The 22,559-nt window shown below is 36.4% G+C and overlaps 1 protein-coding gene across 6 annotated transcripts in view; it reads left to right on the forward strand.

Moving 5' to 3' along the window:
* The window catches only part of KCNK2 (potassium two pore domain channel subfamily K member 2), a 130,172-nt gene that overhangs the window by 93,182 nt on the left and 14,431 nt on the right, over nucleotides 1-22,559 (forward strand). For 4 of the 6 annotated variants that reach the window (XM_068675978.1, XM_068675977.1, XM_068675979.1 and 1 more), the window contains 4 exons: nucleotides 7,886-8,046; nucleotides 11,425-11,611; nucleotides 16,433-16,618; nucleotides 19,756-19,895. In XM_068675978.1, coding sequence (XP_068532079.1) covers nucleotides 7,886-8,046; nucleotides 11,425-11,611; nucleotides 16,433-16,618; nucleotides 19,756-19,895 — 674 coding nt within the window. The remainder of the gene's footprint in view (nucleotides 1-7,885; nucleotides 8,047-11,424; nucleotides 11,612-16,432; nucleotides 16,619-19,755; nucleotides 19,896-22,559) is intronic. The other 2 variants (XM_068675982.1, XM_068675980.1) reach the window with 2 other exon arrangements.

Consider the following 22,559-nt stretch of genomic DNA (forward strand, 5'->3'; position numbering starts at 1 on the left):
AAGGCATTTGTATTACTAGCTATTTGATGCTTAACAAAACAGCATTTATCTATCAATATAGGTATGCTTTACATGCATGTATGTACGTATTTTAACCTTTTTTAACCTTGAAAAGCCCTTCTTTCTGCCATCCTTACTAAGATTAAGCAATGAAGTAGTTAAATAATGTGCAACAGAGGTTTTTCCCCTTACTATCAGAGTCAGTTCTGTCTCCTCCAACCTGCTTGCCCTTCCCCAGAATTTCTCTGCCTCTCTGTGACTCGGGGCAAAGGATCTGGATATATGGGCTGTGTAATTGTAGTTTATAAGCAAGAATACATAGGAGATATGACTCTTCTTTCTCTTCTGTCAGAATTAAAATTGCAAAGTATTTGTGTTTTTGAACACTGAACTCATGAAGCCTTTGTGAAGATGAAAAAGGTTGTGTGAAGAACAGTTTAAAGCTACAAAACAATTTGTTTTTGAGTTGTCTTGAATATGTGATTTCACTGAAATCAGTGTGGGATTGCAGAATCTGTGCTGAGAACTGGTGGTGCAGAGCCAGTTCCACCAGAAAAACTGGATACTCTCACCATGAGGAACAGCAGTGCTCCTGGAGAGGCAGGGCAAGTGATAGAGACTTTATATATTTTAGCTCTTAATTCAGTGCTGTATGTTTGCTGTTGTCCTTAACTTGCACGTGTTTTTGCCATGCTACTTGTAGGAAACAAAAAGGAAAGGCATTAAAGAAAGCTCTAAGCTCTAGGAAAAAAAAAGGTATTTCAGACTTACACTAAAGTTAGTGTCAGAAACTTACTTATCTATTTATAATTATTTTGTTAGTGTATCTAAAAATCCACAGTTTTTCTTTGGATCACGTGTCAATGTATTTTATCAATACATTGATATTTCTGATGACTTTAGTGCAGAATGAGTGTTATTTTTATCACATTTGCTGTGTGGTTACACTTGGTAAGAAAATGTGGGTAGTAAAACTTCCATGGCATTGTGAGCCATTAACTTTTTCTTTAAAGTACATTATTATTATGTTGCCAGTTATGTTAGTCAAACACATTATTCCCATGGAGCAATCTCACCTAAAGGCAAAAAGAGACAAAACAGCAACAAATCACAATAAGTGGGAATTTCGGGCTTTTGAAGCTGATTCAGTCTTACTCAAATAAGAATTAGGGGTAAAAAAAGGTCCAAGTTGTAACATACAGACTACAAAAAAAAAAAAAATATTGGAAAAGGGACAGAAGTCTTTGTTGGGCAAAGTGACAGCTAAATGAATAAGGAACCTGTACCAGGGGGCAGAGCATCTGATGTTTAAGCTTTTAAAAGGCTTTTAACAATTATTACCCAGTTCCTTCAGAAATTACCTTAGCAACTGTATGTGCATTACTGAATGTGGCAGCAGCTTCTGCATTCATAACACTGAGACTTCGTTTACAATGGTCCTTCAGCTCCCAAACATAGCACTTTGACTCGAAGGAAACTTGCTTCCCTTGAATATATATAGCCTGTTATTTGAAAAAGTTTTATTGATTTGATTACTCTTCCCTGAGAAAGCAGATGAAAAGAAACCACTGAAAGGAGATTAGCTTCTGTTTTGTCAATTCTTGAATATTACACATTTTATTAATGTCAGTTTAGGTTTTCCTGTTATTTTTCATAGTTGAAAAGGTAATGGAGATTTTTTCCATTTTTTTTTCCAGGCTTGAGACAGAACATTAGAACCTTCAAAATGATAGATTGATATTGTTGTGACACAGAATTATGGACTAGTGCTCAAAGTCAGAATTTGTAGGTTGGAATCCAATAATACCACAAGAAGTGCTGTGCTGAACGCTGATATTAAGGAAATAACAGTACTGTGTGACAACATCCTTCCCAAATCACTGGCTAGAGCTATTTGAAGAACTGGCTTCTAGGAGCTATAGTGACCAGTAAAGAAATTACGCTGAACTCGTGTAAGATGGATTTGAGGTTTTGTAACAGGCCACAGTTTAAAACAGAAGTATCTGCATCTCTTTGTTATTGCACTGGGTGCTTCCTTCAGTGGGGTCCAGGCTGTGACTTCAATAATTATGTGCATAGAAAAGTATTTTCATTTTCAGTGTGGAAAATTAACTTGGAGGAGAGCTAGCTGTATGATCCTAACAAGGATCCACAGGCAACAGAACAGCTTGTGGGCAGTGGCTCCAAGACACAGTAACTTTTGTGTGCATTTGTTGGAATTTATGTATGTGTGTAACATAAAAACATCATGCTTTTATTCAAGTGTATTAATATCTCATTCAATCAAGTGTTCATACTTACAAGTAGTCTTTGTCTTTATTCAGCCTTCAGATTACTTTGCACTGTGCTCATGAATATGTGCATGCATGTGTGCCTGTGCCCAGCACAAAGGAGAGGACGTAGATGCACATAGTCACAAACAGATATCTGGTCAGCCTTGAACAAGTTCAGTGAAGGTTCTCAGATTTTAGAAGCTAAACTTTCCTCAAGTTTGGTGTCACTGTAGAGTCATTGCATTGTCCTCATCCACAGATTCAGTGTGAATTAGGGACCTAAATGCTACGGAGGATTTTGGACGACTTCTTTGTGTTTCAGTTTCCTATTTATGAAAAGGGGGAATATCAGTTCTCTACCTAAAGATGTTATGAGGATACTTATATGGGAGACTGAAAATTCTCTTACACTATACTTAACGAAGTCCTAAAAAATGTGACACATATCTTTGTAATTATACACATGTATGACAAGGACATACACCAGTGTATCATATTTTGGAGAGCAGGGCAGAGTTAGAAAGAAGAAAGGAAAGAGGATTGGTGTAAAAATACAGTAGTTACCATGCAGTGAACAAGAAGGTGCAGTTTGAAATTTTCTACGGTATATGCAGAGATTTCCACAGAGACAGTGTGGGTACACACAATACCTTCTTGTTTGATTATACTCACGTATGACCATTATTTCTACTAAAAGAGATACCTATCTATGAATAAGTGCATATCTTTGTCTTGGCACTGACACTCTGGCATATGTTTAGATGCTAATCTCTGGAGCCTGAATGGCACTCCAAATGGGGGAAAATAAATAAACATGTCTTAGCTACTAGAAATTCAGTGAGGTACCTTTCATAAAGATTTTATCAGATAGCTCCTTAGGGCCTGGAAAAAGCGTCTTTTGATCTCTTAAAATCAATATGACATTCAGTATCAAAACACACATTCACCTTTTGAAAAGGGTAATCACTGTAATCAAGCTGCGTAGTCCAGCTGGATGCAAACCTATGGCAATATCACTGCCTGTTGCATGAGTGCCAGGCACAGCCACCAGGCAGCTTGAGCTGAGGGCATGGCAGCCAGGTTGTCTGGATCTGACCTCATGGTTCAGCAGCAAGGAGTTCAGCATCTTCTCAGTCTGTGCAGTCTTTGCAGTACCAGGTTTCTGTAATCCGTATTCATGTAATTAAGGATGTGCATGTTCACCATAGACTTTATCTTTCAATATTAACCTGTTGGATGAATTGCCCACGTAGCTGAGCTTACAGCTGAGAGCAGTTTCTCATATCTCAAAATATGTGACATTATTTCTGTATCATTCTCACTGTTCGCTACCTGGTGAACAATGTCTTGTGTAATCTCAGATATGTCAAAAGCAATGGGAAAACATTTACTTGCTTTTGAATATACATTTTCTTGTTAGGAAAGAAAATGTTTAAAACCTTTCCCAGACCTTTCAATCCCACTTGAGCTATTTGATACTAATGAAACATAAGTGGTGACATTTTTCCAGTCAATTTTGCAAGTGAAATGTAGTCCTAGAACTCCCCAAAGCACCTGTAATCGCTCACATAAGAAATGCTTAATTGTAGCTAACTACTTCCAGTAGATGCCCTTCTTTGCCCAGGAATTCTCCATTAAAATATATTAATTTGGAGTCTCTATTCTTCTATCTCTGCTTTGAAAATGGGGATCTAAAAGAGCTTTCTGAAAGAGTGAGATCCCAGTGAACCACAAAGCAAAAGGATCTTTTCTCTTTTTGAAAAGGAACTTAGATTTTTTTTTTAAAAAACAATTACCAGTCTAACTTTTTATGAAGGCTAGAATGCAAAGACAGTCTGATTTCTAGACCTGAACAAAAGTGCCTCCTGTTGATTGTATGAAATATAAACTATTGTCTCTCACAGGAAAAAATCTTCAAACACTTTCTGTTTTGCTCAAAACCAATAATGCCCTTGAAGTTAGCACAAAGTTACTAATTTCTACTCAATAGTCCATCTATACCAGATAGAAAAGTTAGACATCTTCATTCTTGAAGAAGTGTATTAAAAAAGAGAGGACATGAGGGGGAAAAAAATACATATATCCCATGAAGTCTCTCCTGAGGTTCCCAAAAGCAATTTGCCATTTGAATCTTGGGGGCTGTAAGAGTTGTGGAGCTGAAACCATAGAATATGTTATTTTGGCGAATGGAGCAAGTATATGCAATGTATTTACAATGGACTTTTATTCTTTATTCACGTAAGCATTCGGCAAGCTCTTTTTAAAATGCATTTCTTGTCCACAGCTGCTTGTCAGAGACAGCATATTCTAAATGCACAAAATCCCTTGGGTGTTAAAGGCATGTTAGGCATTTAGCAAGACATGAAAGGGATTTGGTGAAACTAGGAGGCAAATTGTGCTCCTGGTTATGGAAGGGAAGTGAGGGGTGGGCATTGGGAAGGGCCGCTTGCAAATGGTACTGACATTACCTTGGGTGAAACTGTTCTGTGCTGCTCCTGTCCTGTGTGGGGAGGGGAGGTGCAAGGTACACAGTGGCAGTTCTGTGGCCCAGTGCCTGAAGTGAAGATTTCCTTTGGTTTTACTCAACAGCAACATTCTGCTGATTTTCCGAATAAATTAATAATATTTTTTAAACTTTTTTTTTCTGAGACAAAGCCCTCAGGAATTACAACAACCGTATGAAATATAAATGTTTCCTCTCCCATTACATAAATGATGGATTAGCTTTTTGCTGAAGAAACCAAGAGAGTAGGATGTAAGGACAATTTGTGTAACTCGTGAAGTAGGCTGCGGTGTGTGGCAGCAGACTGTTATGAAACATGACACTCCAGGAAATATGATTAATGTGTGATGGAAACCCCTTGGCGGATCAGTTCACTGAAGCACATGTCCTGTCATGATAGTGCCATGGCTTGTACTGTGTGCGGTGAGCATCTGGCCGGAGATAAACTGTACTGCCTGCTGGAGTGTTATTTTTTTCCAGCAGTGTTCGTGAGTTGTTTTTTTTTTTTTTTTTTTTTTAAAGTATAACTAATAACACTAGACCTTCTTTGTCATTTATGGAAGAAAAGCATTTGCCATTTTTATCAAAAAGCAAGTCCTTGCAATAATTTGCTTTTTGATGAAAAGCAACAGTTTCAGGGTAGAAAAAAAAGTCCCCATCCTTTTCTGAAGCAAAATATGCCTGTGATTTAGAGCAAGAATGCATAGAGCTGAACGTGAACTTCTTGTTCTCGTACCGATTAGCAGCAGATGAGAAATATGCCACAGCAGCAATCATCTCTGTAATAGCTGTGGGATGCAAGGAAACTGCCAGTTTGCTTTATGAAGTAAAGTAAGTAAAATTGCCTCCTTGGCTTGTGCTTCACTGGGCTGGTATTTTGTCACTATTATGCTATCATTTTTGTGGAGCTAGCGAATACAGTTCTTAAACCAAGAAAAGGGAGAGCTATTTCCAAATTCCCCAATATGAATTTTATAAATCTGGTGTATCCAGACTCAGGTTCTGAATTGCATTAAGACTCTGCAGGAATTACACCCTGGCAGCTATTCAAGCTCCTGTTGCTGCATAAACAGAGATATTTATGAAAACAGACTAGCTTGGATCTGTTTGTCTCTTTTTGGTTGGTGATGAGCTAATTTTATTTTAAAACTCAAGAGTCTTTCCTACTTGGTGTATGAACGCACAGAGTGAACTCAGTGGAGCTGAAATTTCCTGAATTATAATAATCAGTAATTTTACCTCTGGCTCCAGGTTAGGGAGGAACGCTAGGTTAGACTAAAGGCGCTCTGACTTTATTCCACTTGACTGAGTCAGGCTCTTTTTGTGCGTTATATTACTGCAGGGAAGATTTACAAAGGTGGAAGACTCCATGACTTGCAATTGATGATGTTTCCTGTAATTTTGTCCCTTATATTTAACTGACTGTATTTAAGAGACTGTATTAGTTATCATTTTGGGAAAATTTTAATATCAACATAATTTTCCTCACTTTTTTAATTTGTAATGTAACTAAACTCTATTGTATTGTTGCATTTGTTGTTCTCGTGATTACTATTTCTAAACAGATATTACAGCAAAATATCTAAGAGTAAAATATATTCCAAATATGTTTTTTTCTTTAGTTGACTGAGGGGTAGGTCTCCCGTGTACTGAAAGAAAAAAGTTTTGGTTTAGCTTACCTACATAACAGCAGAACGAAAAATTTAGGTAATATAAACAGGTTTCATGAAGAAAATACATATTAAACCAATATGCTCAAAATAGTTTAAAAACAAACAAAAAAAAACCCCACAACACTTATAGGTGAGATATTAATTAAAAGTGCTTTGCTTTGTGGAAGCTTGTGGTTGGTGTGCATGAATACTAAGCTATTTCAAAAAAAAATAAGCATTTTCTCAATAGAGCTGATAAAATTTGTCAGCTTTTTCAAAGGAAAATGGGATCTTCATTGAGTTTTATGTGTTTATATGAAAAGTATCTTTTATGCACAATTTTAATATTAAAGATAAACTCTGAGAAACAAATGTCTCGATTACTTGCTAAAATATTTTGCTTTTTATTCACAAGATATCTTTTCTACAAAAATGGTAATTTCTTTTAAAAGCTTTTGCTTATTTTTTCCATGGAAAATAATCCTTTTTTTTTTTTTTTTTTTGCTAAGTTCTACCTCTGGCCTCCTTCAAACTGCACATTGTGCAGTTTGTTGCACAAGTTTGCTGAAAAGTGAAATAATTTCAAAAATACTGATGTGTTATTATTACTGCCCTGCTACTCCCCCAAGACTTCAGAGAAAAAAAAAAAAAGAATTAAAATGAGGACTGATGCTCATGAAACAGTGTGACCTTGGACTTATCTCCAGGACTGATGTTTAAATGATATATTTGAGGGCATTTCAAAGACAGTGGTGTCTAAGGTCTTCATATTTTGGGATTTCTATTTAAAGTAGAACAGCAGCAATGGAGGTATCATGGGCATATCAAGGGTGTGTTTTTTCACAAGTTGGTGGAAATTATTTCACTTTTCAAATGGAGAAGAGTCCTGAGCTGTAAACTGTCTCTCAAAGCTCTGTTTGCAACAGTGAAAGAACCTGAGCCTTTAATGAGTGTAAGCACTTCCATTTAATTTAGAGATTCCTATTTTGATCATCCAAATGGTTTCTTTCAGGCTGCTTTTCTTTGAAGCACAGTGCACCCAAAAATTGTATCTTGTTTTAGAGTAATGCAGCCTGCAAATTACAAGTCCAATAATAGATGTTTCCATAAAACAGAGGCTAAAACATAACTTAACCAATTTGTGTTAACTACACATATTAAATGTGGAAAAGTTATAATTTATAAGTGTATATGTGTATATATAAAAATATAAGATTTATTTCTATAATGAATTTTTTCTTCTCCATATTATGTACACAATATTAAAAAAAGCACAACACTTTAATTCAAAGAGGATTGTACAACACATTTTTATTCGATTTTTCACAATGTTTACTGTATCATATGGTTAACCTAGTAGGACCTGTTTGCAACTGTTCTGTTCCTACCGTCCTTTAAAATGTGTAGTGTAATATATGTAATTTCTTTTTAAGCATCTCAAGTTGTTTGTAATTTAGGCTTTGGAAACATCTCCCCACGCACACAAGGTGGAAAGATATTCTGTATCATCTATGCCTTACTGGGAATTCCTCTCTTTGGTTTTCTCTTGGCTGGTGTTGGAGATCAACTAGGGACAATCTTTGGAAAAGGAATTGCCAAAGTAGAAGATACCTTCGTTGTGAGTATGATGGCTGCTTGCTGTTCTAAATTCAACAAGTGTAACACACGGGGTATAGCTCATCCTTGTAACCAAATGTCTAGCAAAAGGTACAGAGAACATTGTAGAGTCTGTACATGTTGAACATTAATTGAGAATTGGATGCAGTCCAACATTTTCTACAATAATGATGAATAAAGAGCAAGATCCAAAACTTTTTTGTTTGTTTGTCTTGCCCTTAAAGTACTCTTAAGCTTACTGTGGTGTTTACCTTTAAAGACTATATTATAGACTTTGATAGGAAATCACTGGCACGTTGAGATAGAGGAGTGGAACTGTAGGGGTAATGCATGGAAGTTATTGCTGCTCTGGGTTGATTCACAGACGATCTTTGGTGTCAGTCTAAAATCATAGTCCTTAAAAATCTGTACACAGACATCAGCAAACTTGAGGAAGCGTCAACAGCCTGCAGACACCTATGTTTCCAGATTTATGGGGCTATAGGTGACTAATACTTTGGGCATTCAAGGGATCAGGACAGACAAAATGATACAGAACCTGCTTCCCAACACTGGACTCCTGTTTGAGGAGGCTTTGGTCTCCTCACTGAGCTGCAGGGTGTTCTACAGTTTTAAGGTATTTTCAGCTTCTGCTGAACCATGTAGCCTATTAAGATTCATGTCCTTCATTTTGTTTGATCCACGGATCTTTAATTAGTCCACACAACATGGCACAGCTTAAGTGGAGGAAGGGACCCAACAAGAGACTACATAAGCTTGTGCAGATATTGATAAAGTTAAGCCATAGCCTGTCCTTAACAACCAAATGCCTTAATTTATAGCAGATTAAATTATTGCTTATCTTAAAGTCTGCTTTACACATGATACTTTGAGCTCAGAATCAGAAAATTTTAGCAATATCATACTTTCTTACTACAGTAATTAAAAATATTTTTACTGATATTTTTGATGCCTAGAATAAATGACACAATGAAATATAAGAAAATGAGTTAAGTATTTTATTAACCTTTAATGAAATGCTATAGGTGTAGCTATTACTATACTATGTTCAAAACATTGATGAAATACTATGTCATTTGATGTGTAGAATGTATCATATATGGTGAACATGTAGTAAGTACCATAACTTCGTAGCTGTTTGCATCAAACCAATAAGTGTTAAAAGGACTGATTTTTTTTTGATGAAAGGCAAACTGGCTGTGCTGATATATTAGTTTACATATATATCATACATACATAAATATATCATACAGACATGCTGATATACATGTATATGTTTACATATGCAATACGTAAACACAGGCTTGAAAGCCAATGTTAGGAAAAAGCATAGCTGTTTTTATATGCGTGTGTTGTTTTCCCTTTCTTTCTTTTTTTTCAGTTCCAGATATCAGATCCAATCCTAATTAGTTACTGATAAATAACATTTAATTTCCACTGAGACTTGGCTAAAAAGGGCATGAACATTCCATGAGAACACGTTTTTATCCTTTCTGTTTTTCTGCTGTAATTGAATTTTAGCTTTTGCATAAAGGTACAAAATATGAGACCAACTTGTTTGTGTCTCTTAGGCTATCACTTAGAGGAATAATGGGTTTCCCTCTTTCTTCCCCTTTTCTTTGTTTAATAGGGTATATACACAACAAAGATGCCCTAACACAAAAAGAAGCAACTTGCCTCCTTTTGGCAATCTCTGAATTAAAACACTGATCTTTATGTTGCAGTCTGGAACACTCCTTCATTCATTCTTTAAAAGAAGAACAAGGAGACACTGGGTCAGAACAGGGCATTTCATGTTGCCATAACCTGACCAGCTACTGGGATTTGGGTTGCAAAAGCTAGACTTTGGTCCTGCTGATTGAAAACATATCTTCCATTGGCACTTAACATAAATACAAGAAACCATGCATCGTGAATAATCTGGTCTCTTTTTGGTCTGCTTTTTTTAAAGGTTACAGTTTTATGTAGCCCCTAGTTTCCCTTAATTTAAAGCAATATGCCCTGGATGCATGGAAGACTCTGGAAAACTGTACTGAGAGGAAAATTGTCAAATTGGTAGGGCATGTCAGATGTGACTTTGAAATGGTCTGTTTTAGATTTGTTATGATTAGAAAATAAAAATAAAAATCATTAATAGTTTACACAACAGACAAAACACTTTTCTCATTAAATCTACAGATGATCTCAGGCTGCAGAGAGCTAAAAGTTGGAGGACAGAATTAGAATTCAAAGTGATCTTGAAGATTTTGAAAGGCAGAATGAATATATAAGATTCAGTTCAAAAATGACAAATTCAAAAGACATGAAAGAATAATGAAATATTCAATTACATATCAGTAAACAGTTGTCTGGGTGCAGTTTTGTAGTGATGTTCTGAGGCCTCTAGGGGCTCCTTCAGCTAGTACTGGAGAGTGTTGTACTGTTGTGAGAAAGTGTAGGTCACAGTTAAAGGCTTAAATAGGAGTATAAATAGATTGGATGAAAGGATCCTTTCTTATGTTCTGTTTTGCTGTAGTATGTCTCACTTTTTGTCCAGTTTTGAGAACCACATCTAAAGAAATGTGTGTATTGGCTGGATGGAGGTGAGGGATAGCAACGAGAGTTGAGTGGGTGAGGTTAGACTTGAATAAGTGCATTTTTTTTGGACTAAAGAATATATGACAGAAGACACCTGTAAAAGCTTGCTGGAAAGAGTGAAGTAGCAGTTGGTCTGCCCTGGATGAGACCATAAGTAGTAGACTTAAACAGAAGCAAGTGAGATGCAGGGTAAGCATTGAGAAAACTTTCTACTGAAAATAAGTTAACCTTGATTGCATTGCCTCACATGTCTTGTATGCCACGGCTTAGGTGTGGTCATTTTTAGTTTTGAGTAAGGTTTGGAAGAGAAGATCCCTTAATGTCCCCTCTATTACTATCTCAACTCTGTTTTCTATGGTTTTGCTTAGTTATCTCTTTCATTAAAGAGAGAAATATATGATAAAAATACACCATTTTTATTTAGTTATTTGTGGATGCAAAAAAAGCAGAGAGATACCAGGTGCAAGCACTGCTTGAAGCTTACTCAAATTTTGTCCTCACTCAAACTGTATCATGATCAGCTGTTAATATTAATGAACGTTGCACAAGCCATCCACTCATCCGACCACAAAGAAGAGTCCAGCACTACTTTGCATTTCCTGCCACCAAATGTTTCCTAGGATAGTCATATTTGCTTTGAAAACACTTTCACAATAAAACAATGCTTTGATTTTTCTGTTTGAGAACTAGAATGTCCTCTTGAGCAATGAGGTGCTTATTGTAGGTGATAGGTGTTTATATATAGTGGCACAGTTTTATTAACAATGGGTTTCCTCTCTTTCCCTTTCCCTTTCTTCCATAGAAATGGAATGTGAGTCAGACAAAGATTCGCATAATTTCAACAATAATATTCATACTGTTTGGCTGCGTGCTGTTTGTTGCTCTTCCTGCAGTTATATTCAAGCATATAGAAGGCTGGAGCACACTAGATGCAATTTACTTTGTGGTTATCACTTTAACTACCATTGGATTTGGTGACTATGTTGCAGGTAAGATTTTTCTCATTGCTCTTTATCTCATGAAATTTTGCACAGCGATGTATGTTTTGTATTTTTATGTCTTTGGGGGGAGCAGGGGAACACTGAAACAATGGTGGCAGGGGTGGTTTTACCATTCTCTCCCAGTTTTACCCTTCATCATTCTTGTGTCAAGCCCTGAGAGACTGCCACCTTGGATCTTGTGGCTGACTACATTCAAGAGGTGGGATGATGAAACAGTCTCCCTCTGACTACATATACTCCTTTTTTTTCTCTGTTGTACTGTTAAAAAGATGTTTTACCTGATTTTAGATTTTTTTTGGCTTTACAGATTGAGAGAAGTACCAGAACAATTACAGTATTTTAGTCTGCTGAGTATTTTTACTTTAGCAGGAGTCCTTTAGTGTCTCATTTTGCTCAGTTATATATGAAACTTAGTTTTTGTGTGCACATTTTGCTTTCAAAGTGTTGTTCCAGATTTATTCTTCTGCTGTTGAAATTCTGTTTCTGTTTTATCTTTCTCTACTTTGTTTGCTCTGTATGCATTTGCCCACGTGTGTTTTACAGTATAAGAAGTTGTAGCACAGCGTATAGATAACATGACCAACACCTGGTTCTATTAATCTAGACTGGATTAGTTAAAAATAAATTAGACAAGCTCAATTTGAGAAATAAAAATAAGCTTTATTATCTACACCATTTTTTATTTCTTGAAAAGGTGTAAGATCTCCGAGTAGGACAAAATATATGCTGTCTGTATTGAGAAGGTGTGTTGAACCAGTGAGCTGGTGAGGTTAGGATTACAAATTCAGTTTCATGCTGTGAGTCCAAGACTTGCTTTCCTCAGCCAGATTGTTCTTATTTTGATTTTGTCTTCAAGAATTTGTGGTTCTGAACAGATTCTGACCAGCACCAAATCAAAAAATTATGCTATTTCAAAGCCAAGAGTATGGGTGCTTTAGACTTTCTTTCCTTTGGTGTACGTGTGTAGCAGGGAATAAAAATAATAATGTATAAATGCCTGGCTATATTTACTGTAAGAAACCATGTGAAATGGCCCACTTTACTCTAACTGGAACACAGAGTACATTCATCATTACTCTCATTATAAAATTTCTGCAGATTTTCTATTTGTAGACCACTTGATATTGTAATTTGTTCCTACATGATGTCTGGTTTTTAATTTTACCAGGAAACACGTTCCCTTTCTACAGAATGTTCTTGAGTTATGTTGATCTATACCTTGTGGCCTTTTATGGTCTTTTTGCATATTTTTAAGTTCTGCTTTAATGGTGATATCGAAATGCTGTGAATATTTTCTATTTACTTTTAGAGCAATATGCAAGACACTCATTCATTCTGTAATATGCTATTGCCTTTGAGTTTCAGTGTGTAGGAATTGGACTCATACTTGCAGTGAAAGCTTAAGCAAAGAGGTTTAGACCATCTCCATCATCACTGTGAGTTTAATGTGGCCTCTAGATTGTCAACTTCATCTCTGACAAAAAAAACAATAAGCTTCATTGTTATCTTCTTTGTGTGGACTAACATACTCAGTTGACAGCAGATGACTAGATGACTGACTCCTGCAGTTGACACGCAGGAGAGAAGGGATGCCATCCAGAAGAACCTTGACAGGCTTGAGAGATGAACCTCATGAAGTTCAACAAGGCTGAGTACAAGGTCCTGCACATGGATCAGGGAGACCCCAAGCATGAATACAGGCTGGGAGATGAGTGGGTTGAGAGCAAACGCAAGGAGGTGTTGGTGGATGAAAAACTCAACATGAGCTGGCAATGTGCACTTGCAGAAAGCCAGCCATATCTTGGGGTGCATCAAAAGAAGCATGGCCAGCAGGCCAGGGGAAGTGATTCTCCCCCTCTACTCCTCACCTGGAGTAGAGCATTCAGCTCTGGGGCCCCCAGCATAAGAAGGATAGGGGCCTGCTGGACCGAGTCCAGAGAAGGGTCATGAGGAAGATCAGAAGGCTGGTGCACCTCTCCTATGACAGGCTGAGATAGTTGGTTTTGATAGTCTACAAAAGAATAGGCTCCATAGAAACCTTATGGTGGTCTTCCAGTACCTAAAGGGGGTCTGTGGAAAAGATAGGGAGCCTCTTTATGAGGGAATATGTAGTGATAGGACAAAGGCTAATACTTTTAAAGTAAAAGAGGGTAGATTTAGATTAGCTATAAGGAATAAATTCCATCATACTAAACTATTTTAAAAGGAAAATTCACACTGCAAATTTTAAATCAAGCTGATAACTTAGCGCTTAAGACAAATGTTTTCTTATTAATTTTGAGAAAGCGTGCAGAATATTTTGCAAGCTACCAAATTAGTAAGCTGTCTTCATGATTTCTTTGTTTCATTGTGGTGGTTTGTTTGTTTTTAGGTAAGCCATAACCACATTGTAGGCATTAAATACCATTGGTGTTTTGTTGTGGACCTTAACTAGAACACTCTAACACAGAAGTTTAGAAAAGCTGAGTGCCAGAAAATAAGATGAAGCAAGTAGGGATAAGGCATGTATTGGTGTAAATGGCTGTAGGGGAGGTTGTCATGATGGAACATAAGCATTTCATCTGGCAGAAGCATCTGACATCGTTGTGGATCTAGAGCAAAACCATTTCTTGGTTTTGGTTTGTCACAGTGAGTCGTGCATCATGCAGAAAGCTACTGCAGTCCACTTATAAGTGCTTAGGTGAGCAGCCACTTGAAGAGGAAAAAACCAAAACGTTGACATTAACTTAGTCCTTTTCTTTTCTGTTTTTTTTTTTTTTTTTTTTTTTTTTTTTTTTGTCTGGGAAGGCATGTTTCTTAAATAATATTTGGAGTGTAAATTGCTTTCTACCACTCAGAAGAATAGTCAAAACTAAAGCAGTGTCATTTCAGTTTGCAATTATAATGGAGTGTACTTCTAGAACAACAACAACAAAGGCAATTCTTGTAGCAGATTGGAGCTCCATGGGATATTTCATAATTATGTATGATAATTATGTATTATAATAATTTTTGTTTCATAAAGTTCCCTCAAACAAAACAAAATTCCTATTTGAGAATTTCCAAATATTCTGGTAATTATCTTATCTTTCTGGGAACTGTCATCCCAGAGGAAAAAACAAGTCTGAAAGTCCTGGATAGTAATGTCATGGCTGCGATAATGGGTTAAGAGAAATATTTCTCACAGTATTTCTCTTTTCACTAACATGGAATTGGCTGCTGCCTGGCACCACTGGATTTGAAAGCCAAAGAGAAGCCTTGGAGAACTTTTTTAAGAAGTAAAGGAGAGTGTTTCCCAATAGCTGTACCAGAAGGGAACCAACAGGAGAACATGGATTATGGATTGTAATGGTATTAAAGGTTGTAGGGCTGGCTCTTACAATATAAATTCTTGTACAGTTCTCCAGATTTTTTCTACAAGAGTCTTCTCATTTTTACTGGAGAACAAGCATTCAGTTCCCAGGAGCCACAAGGCCAAAACATCCCCTTTTGTATTGAGAATCTAAGTTGCCATTTGGACCCTATGGAAATTTTAGCTTCAGTTTCAACTAGCAAGAGAAGTCCTAAGGTAGATGTAAAAGGCTGATCATTCAGGGCGTGTGCAAGGAGAGAAAAGGTGAACAGTTTTTGTATTGCATGTTCAAGAAAATACATGGATAATATTCCAAAAAAAAAAAAATAATAACAACAACAAAAACCAGATTTTTTTCTTTTTAATTGGGGGTGGGGGTGGAAGGTGGGGTTGATTTTTTGTTGATGGGGAAATTGAATTTTTAATGTCTTTCTATCCTTTCTTTAATATTTTTTTTAATAACTGAAGAAAGTCTACCATTGTAGCTTTTCACACACACAAATACACACAAAGGAAGTAAGAAACTGTCTCTTGAAAATCATGCCATACTGATTCAAACATAGCTTATCTTGTTTTCAGGGGAGACCATGAATAATACTACATAAAAAGCAATCAAGCTATTATTATAAATATTCAAAAAGAGGAAAGTAAGAGGACTTCTCACATCATTTTTTAGTATAATGAAAGATAATGTTGTCTACCAATGTTAGCAATGAGGTCAAAATATATGTAACATGACAATGCATTGGTCATATGTGCAGATAAATCCTTAAATATTTCTGGAGGAGATAGTCTAGCAGCTATCAAATATAAAGTAATCAGATGCCCAAACTTGACAGAATTATGTGAGGGTCAGAAATATTAATAGCACGTCAGTAGTCTGTTTCACTAGCATAATGAATAAGGTTATGCTGCAATCAGTCCAGTTTAAATAATCACAGACTTTTGTGAGTCTTCAATTTTAAAATGTTTTCTAAGGCATTTTTTTTATTTTTTTTTTTTGTTGATCTGTGATTTTTAGCTTATCACTTCTTTACTGTTTTGGGCTGTAATTGAATTAGGTTTATTGCCATTTTATCATATATCTGGGTCTGCACTGAATTACTTGGAGGGACAGCTAATTTGTAGAATACTTTCAGAATTTTAGTCTCGTTTAACATCACTGAACTGAAACACCTTACCTTCTGGTCATAGCAGTCCTATTGATCTGTGCTCTCTCCTGCTGGCATTGTCTTTTTTGGCATTCAGAAGTGCTCTTTGTCACCTCAGGAGTTCATATCTGCTATAAGGGCTATATAGTGTGAACCATGTAGGCTGTTTTAAGCTTAAGTCATCATGCAGTGTTTCACTCAATTTCTGTACAGGACAGTGTGGAAAGGGTGTTTTATAGCTGTGCCCTGTATTCTGAAGTAGCTCTCCATTTTCCACTGAGTGGTATCAAGTAACTTGTATAGCCAACATTATATTCTTTCTTGCAGATGGTGCAAATGTTGTCTTGTCCCCAGCATGCCGCTTCTTCAGGTCTCTGCATAAGCTAGCCTTACTCTGTCCCTTTTTGCAGTTCTTCGAGGTAATTCCTTTCAAGGTACAGGGCCAAACCTCCATGTTTCTTTGGAATGGGACAAATGAAGTTTCTGGATTATGCCAGTTGCCCATGGTGCCAGGTTTGTCATGACTGATGGACAAGCTACTGATTGAGGGATGGCTACTTGTTAAACTTTAAGTTGTGCTTAAATTTAATCACTTTTTTTATGCTCAGAATGTGTACTGTTGAAAAATAATAAAGTCCGTTCCTGGTCCGAAGGGCTAGTTTTGGAATAACACAAGTTTATGCTAACATGGAATTAAGATACTCAACATCAGTTTTTTTAATTCTTTATATTCTTATAGTTTTGAAGCAAAAATGCGAACAAAAAGATACTTTAGAGATAATTATTCTAAAGTCTCTAAATCTAGAATTCTGTGTTTGTGTCAGCTATGAAAGGATAGAGAAAAGAGTGGCAATGATAGAAAATACTGTTTACTTAATTTATGTAATTGTTTGATGTAAATATATATATATACATATGCATAAATTTAAGCCCAATCATGTACCCTATAAACAGAATCTGTCCTAATGTACATGTATGTCTGAAATCTTCTTGAATGCCATCCTTCACTAAAACATAAAACTTCTTACCTCAGAAAGGAAAGGTACTTGGGCCATAAAAAAAAAATCTGTCTTCCATGAAAAATCCTAAATCATTTAAAAGTTGTTTGACAGATGTAAGAATGGTGGTAGCAGCAATGCAAAATCTGTGATGAAGATGAATGAGAAAGCTCTTTGATTTTTTTTGTTGATTTCTAGGGAGTTTGGAATCAAATATGTACCACAAAACATCTCAGCAATAAACTGAGGCTGCTCTTTGTAAAGATAAAGGCAGTGAAAATTCTAGTTAGAGCGGGTGCACACCAGTTGACCAAATCTCTGGGAAAGTAGATATATATCTTTTGTTTGTTTAAAGCTATTTCTGGTAAAGTCCAAACAAAGTCGGACAAAAGTTTTGTCCCTTGGCCCACAAAACAAATTTTGCCAAACACTGAAATTCAACTTGCTTCTCAGCATTTTGCTTCCTAAGGCGTTATGTAAAATCTGCTTTGCAAAAGACAGATGATAGCATTACTAAAAGTGGTGCTATGAAAAATTCATGCAAATCTATCATGTTGATATGCTTTTTACAGTGTTACTGGTAAATTCATTAGATTAATTATCTCACACTTCAGTACAAATATATTTATGTGTACATATACATACACAAATATATTTGTACACATTTATGTAAATTGCAATTCAGTAGTTAATGAATTTCATTTACTTTGAACTCAGTACAGTTGATTTTGATTTTGTTTTCCTACCTATGATATTGTGTTACTCTATGACACTTGAACATTTCTGCTGAATTCCTCCAATAGTTACAGAAGACAATACTTATCTCAGGATGAATATCCTTAGGTATATCTTTCTCCCTGGTCTTCCTTAAATTGAGACCTCACCAGGAGTCCCTGAAATTCATAGATTCAAGAGCTGATGAAGACTTCAGCTGTCAAACCTTTCTAGAGGGTCCCTTGCAAACTTTGGGAAAGCTGAACTCATTTGGGCATGGCTAGATGGAGCCATCTCCTGGCCAGACAGCAGAGAAAACTCTTAATTGAAGACCTGATCTGGTAATTAACCTTGCTGTAAACAAATTACATATGCATGATGAAGGAAGTGCTGCCTGCAGACGGATATATTTGGGTTCCAGTTCCCACTTATAAACTTCACACACTGGAAATTAGAAATCTGGCGAGTGGATACCTTACATTGTATGTCTTTGTGCATTGTATGAACATACAAAGAATGTGAACCAAGGAGTGTGGTTCGTTGCTTACTCCTGATAGAGCTAAGACATGGTGGTAATCAACAACTTTTTTGAATGACAGCAGGACAAGTCATCTGTAAATCCTGTTTTACTGCATTGACGCAAGGTGGATGTTAACATATTTCTTTTTCTGATATTTTGCTTATCTTGGGGTGTGACAAACTCAGCCTTTTGAGTGAATGGCTGTCTTCTGTTCTGTTCTGATAAAGCCCTGTCTTGTACTGTATTTGTGACTGTACAAGTGTAGAAGTATTCATTTTTGCAGTATGGATTTCATCTCTTAGGCAGTTGAATAAACCACTATAGCTCAACAAATTTTATTTATGAAAGGGCTTATTGACATGAGAAAAAATTTCCATCTATGAGGAATCCCACACTAAGATACTAGTCAGTAAAATTCTTTGTTTGCATGTAATCTGTATGGTGATTAGATAACAAGAGCTAGGAAGAACGCTGCTCTTCATGAAAGGGTGTAAAGAGCATTTTCATTTGGCTGTTTCAGTAAGCAGATATGCAAATTTCTGTTTTCAGCAACTCAGATGAAGAGTATTATTTTATTTGTCATAGTATAGCTGATCTGCAAGTTTAAGACTTGTGTTATTGTACTGCAATATGTGAAATATGAGTTACTTTGTGTTGTCTGAGAACTCTGGATAAACATAACTTCATTTTATTTTTTTATTTTTATTTTGGGAGAGAGTGGAGGGTAGAATAAAGCATCTGTTCTTTATAGTTGTATTGGACCTAAAAGTTCCATTACAGACATCTCTGAAATTTATCCTTTTTTACTTCAACACTTGGAAAGAAGAAAGTGTCTGGTTCTTATGGCAGTGGGATTCAAAAAAAAAAAAAGTTGCCTCCAACTGCCAGATATTTTATCCTCTTACTTTTTTTATTTTTTTTGAGTATGATCAGCTCAACTCAAGTCCCTGTAGCCTGGTTTCCTCTTCAGTAAAAAGGAGATGGCAATGTTTGACTGCCCAACAGGGATATTTGGTAATGCAGGTATTATTCTTCTCTACTAGGGTTAAAGGATTCATGTAATTGAGATGTGCTTCTAAGTCTTTGCAAAGCCAGATTTCTCAGCATAAGAACATACTCCAGAACAACACTTAATTTTGTACTGCATGTCTGTTTGCAGCAGGTGGGAAATCCTTTCATTCAAGCTGTCCTCAATGACCTTAAGTGTCCTCCACCTTAAGTGATGGTATCTCAAAAGCTGAATCAGTTTGTCAGTGTTCATTTTAAATATTGTGAAAGATTAGGAAATATTGTGTACATTCGCATACTACTGCTGATCTCTTTTTTATTTTTTATTTTTAGAAAAATAATTAATTTTAAAATACTTTTGCACCTATAACAATTAAGTGTGCTTTATTCTTAACTTCATTGTTTTTCAGGGGGATCAGATATTGAGTACCTAGATTTTTATAAGCCAGTGGTGTGGTTCTGGATCCTTGTTGGGCTTGCTTACTTTGCAGCTGTCCTCAGCATGATCGGAGACTGGCTAAGAGTCATATCAAAAAAGACAAAGGAAGAGGTAAGAACATTTTGAAAGGAGAAGAAATACTGTTTTTTAAAAACTTTGATTAGAAGTCAGGTGAACTTACAACCCCTTTTATTCTTAGGGAATGGGACAAAGCTGTCTGTGTATTAAATATATGCTGCAGCTCAAATGGCGTTGTTGTACCAGTCTAGTCCAATGTACAGTGAATTTTATGTGGCTGCATATAAATTTAAGTGAACTATTGTTGAGTGGTGTTTACACAATTATGACTGAGTTAGAGGAAAATTTATCTGAAAGAATTATTCTAGGTGGTAGAATAGAGTCGGTGATTTTTGAGGGAAAAAAAAATCATTCTGCTTTTGTTGTTTCTGTATGGAATGCAGATATATAAAAAAAACAAACAAACAACACTGAATAGTTATATTCAAGATACCTTTCATCATTTTACACTAAGAGAATGTTTCCTATTATGTAAGGTATTGAAATGAATTATTTAAATATGTTTGGATGTATTTTAATATAATTATCTTCAGCAGCATGCATAGCTATTAGTAGTCAGGTGCATTGTAAACGTGTATTATTTCAATGATGATACAATATTTTACTTTCAATTTTTTTTTACTTTTAAGTAAAATTTACAGAAGTAAATTTACTTCTGTCACTTAAAATATTCTGGCTTCTAAAAATGTTAGAGGATAAATAAAACTTTGGTGACAATTAACACAGTTCAAGTTTCACTAGAAGTTTCAGAAAGATATTAATTTTGTTTTAAGCAACATATTATTTCCCTCTATTTTAACTTCAGTTCCTCTGCACATGTCAGTTCATTTGTGTTATTTAAATAGAAAAAATCTTTTTTTTTTTTTGTGAAATGAATGGTTACTGTGCAATGGCCTGCTACTAATGTTTCTTTAAATTGTCTCTGTAGCTGTAGGGCATGGCATCAATGTCTAGATGTAATCAATGTCCAGATGTAATCTTGACATTGCTTGAATTCCCAAAGTCCTTACTATAAAGGGTAACTTACACCCATATATCTTCACTCATTACAGGCTCCTTGGATCATTTAGGGTCCCTGCTTCTTCCTGACCAAAGGGCAGCGGTGATAGTAAGAACAGGCAGGAGGGTATGAGCTGGGCACTCGGGCAGGATTGCTAAGTCCATTTTGTGAGATCTGTAACCTTTTTGCATTGCTCTTGTTATGCTTAGAGCTCTTACGGCTACTTACAGCTAGTGACAGCATTGTGGCAGGCCTGTTCTAAGGAAATTTTTGCTAAAAATTTCATAAACGCTTATCACAATAAAAGAATCAGGAGCTAACTAATGAGAGAATGTAGCTCCAAAGCAGAGGACACTATTTGATCAAATTTATTTAAAGTATGAGAACTCATCTTTTGCCTCTGCTCTGCAAATCTTAAATTACATTTATAGCTTGGTTTACACAACTAGCTGTTCTAGCATCCTTCACAAATATGGAGCAGGACGTATTGCACAAGTGTTCTCATTTCCAGATTCAACACTTTACAGGATCACTATCTTGTGTTCTGGAAGAGCATTGAGGGCATCTTTATCAGTCAACCTGCATTATGTCCACTGTCTGCAGGGAAACCAGCAGGTCACTTCAAATGGCATTAGCCAGTATTGTTTTTGTGTATTAGTTTGAATTTAAGAATTAAGTACATCTAGCCCATTACTTTGTCTGCACTGGGAAAAGTAAGAGTTGGACAAGTACATGTGGTGTTTCCCTATTGTCTAACTGTTCACAACTTGGGTCAATTCCTAAACTGCATTTAGTTTCAAGAGTGGTATTAGTTCTGGGCTCCCCAGTACAAAAAGGGAGACAGGAATCTCCTGGAAAGAGTCCAGAGGAGGGCCAAAAAGATGATATGGGGCCTGGAGCATTTTCCTGATGAGGGAAGGCTGAGAGACCTGGGTCTGTTCAGCCTGGAGAAAAGACTGAGAGGGGATCTCATCAATGTGTATAAATACCTGAGGTGTGGGAGACAGGGATTTGGCCAACCTCTTTTCAGTGGTTTGCGGGGACAGGGCAAGGAGTAATGGTCACAAGATAGTGTATAGGAAGTTCCACACCAACATGCAAAAGAACATCTTCACGGTGAGGGTGATGGAGCACTGGAACAGGCTGCCCAGGGAGGTTGTGGAGTCTCCTTCTCTGGAGATATTTAAGGCTCATCTGGACCCCTACCTGGGCAGCCTGCTCTAAGGAGCCTGCTTTGGTGGGGGGGGGAGGAGGGTTGGACCTGATGATCTTTCGAGGTCCCTTCCAACCCCTTCAATTCTGTGATTATGACTAGGGCACTATGACTTGGGGCTATGCAAAAATACCTTGTTCAGGCTTCACTTTGCAGCACTTCCTCATGCACTAGTGACACAAGCTAGTTCTTCATGCTACTTCCTGAAATGAATCTGGTCTTTAATCTTACTTTTCTCACACTCTTCTATTAAGCAGTAAGATCTCTGGATAAGATGCTATCTTGACTATATAATTGTACATAGCACTGAGGGTTCAATCTTGTTTAGAATGTCTCATTATCCATGTTATTATAATGATAATATATTAAGAATGTTTGAATTTTGTCTTTTTTTCTTATACTGAAGACATTTCAGTATAGGCTCAGAAACATGAATTGAACAGTCATAGATTTCTAACATATTAAGTATATTCCTAGTTATATG

This window comes from Anas acuta, chromosome 3 (genome assembly GCF_963932015.1).
Source record: "Anas acuta chromosome 3, bAnaAcu1.1, whole genome shotgun sequence".
Taxonomy (NCBI): domain Eukaryota; kingdom Metazoa; phylum Chordata; class Aves; order Anseriformes; family Anatidae; genus Anas; species Anas acuta.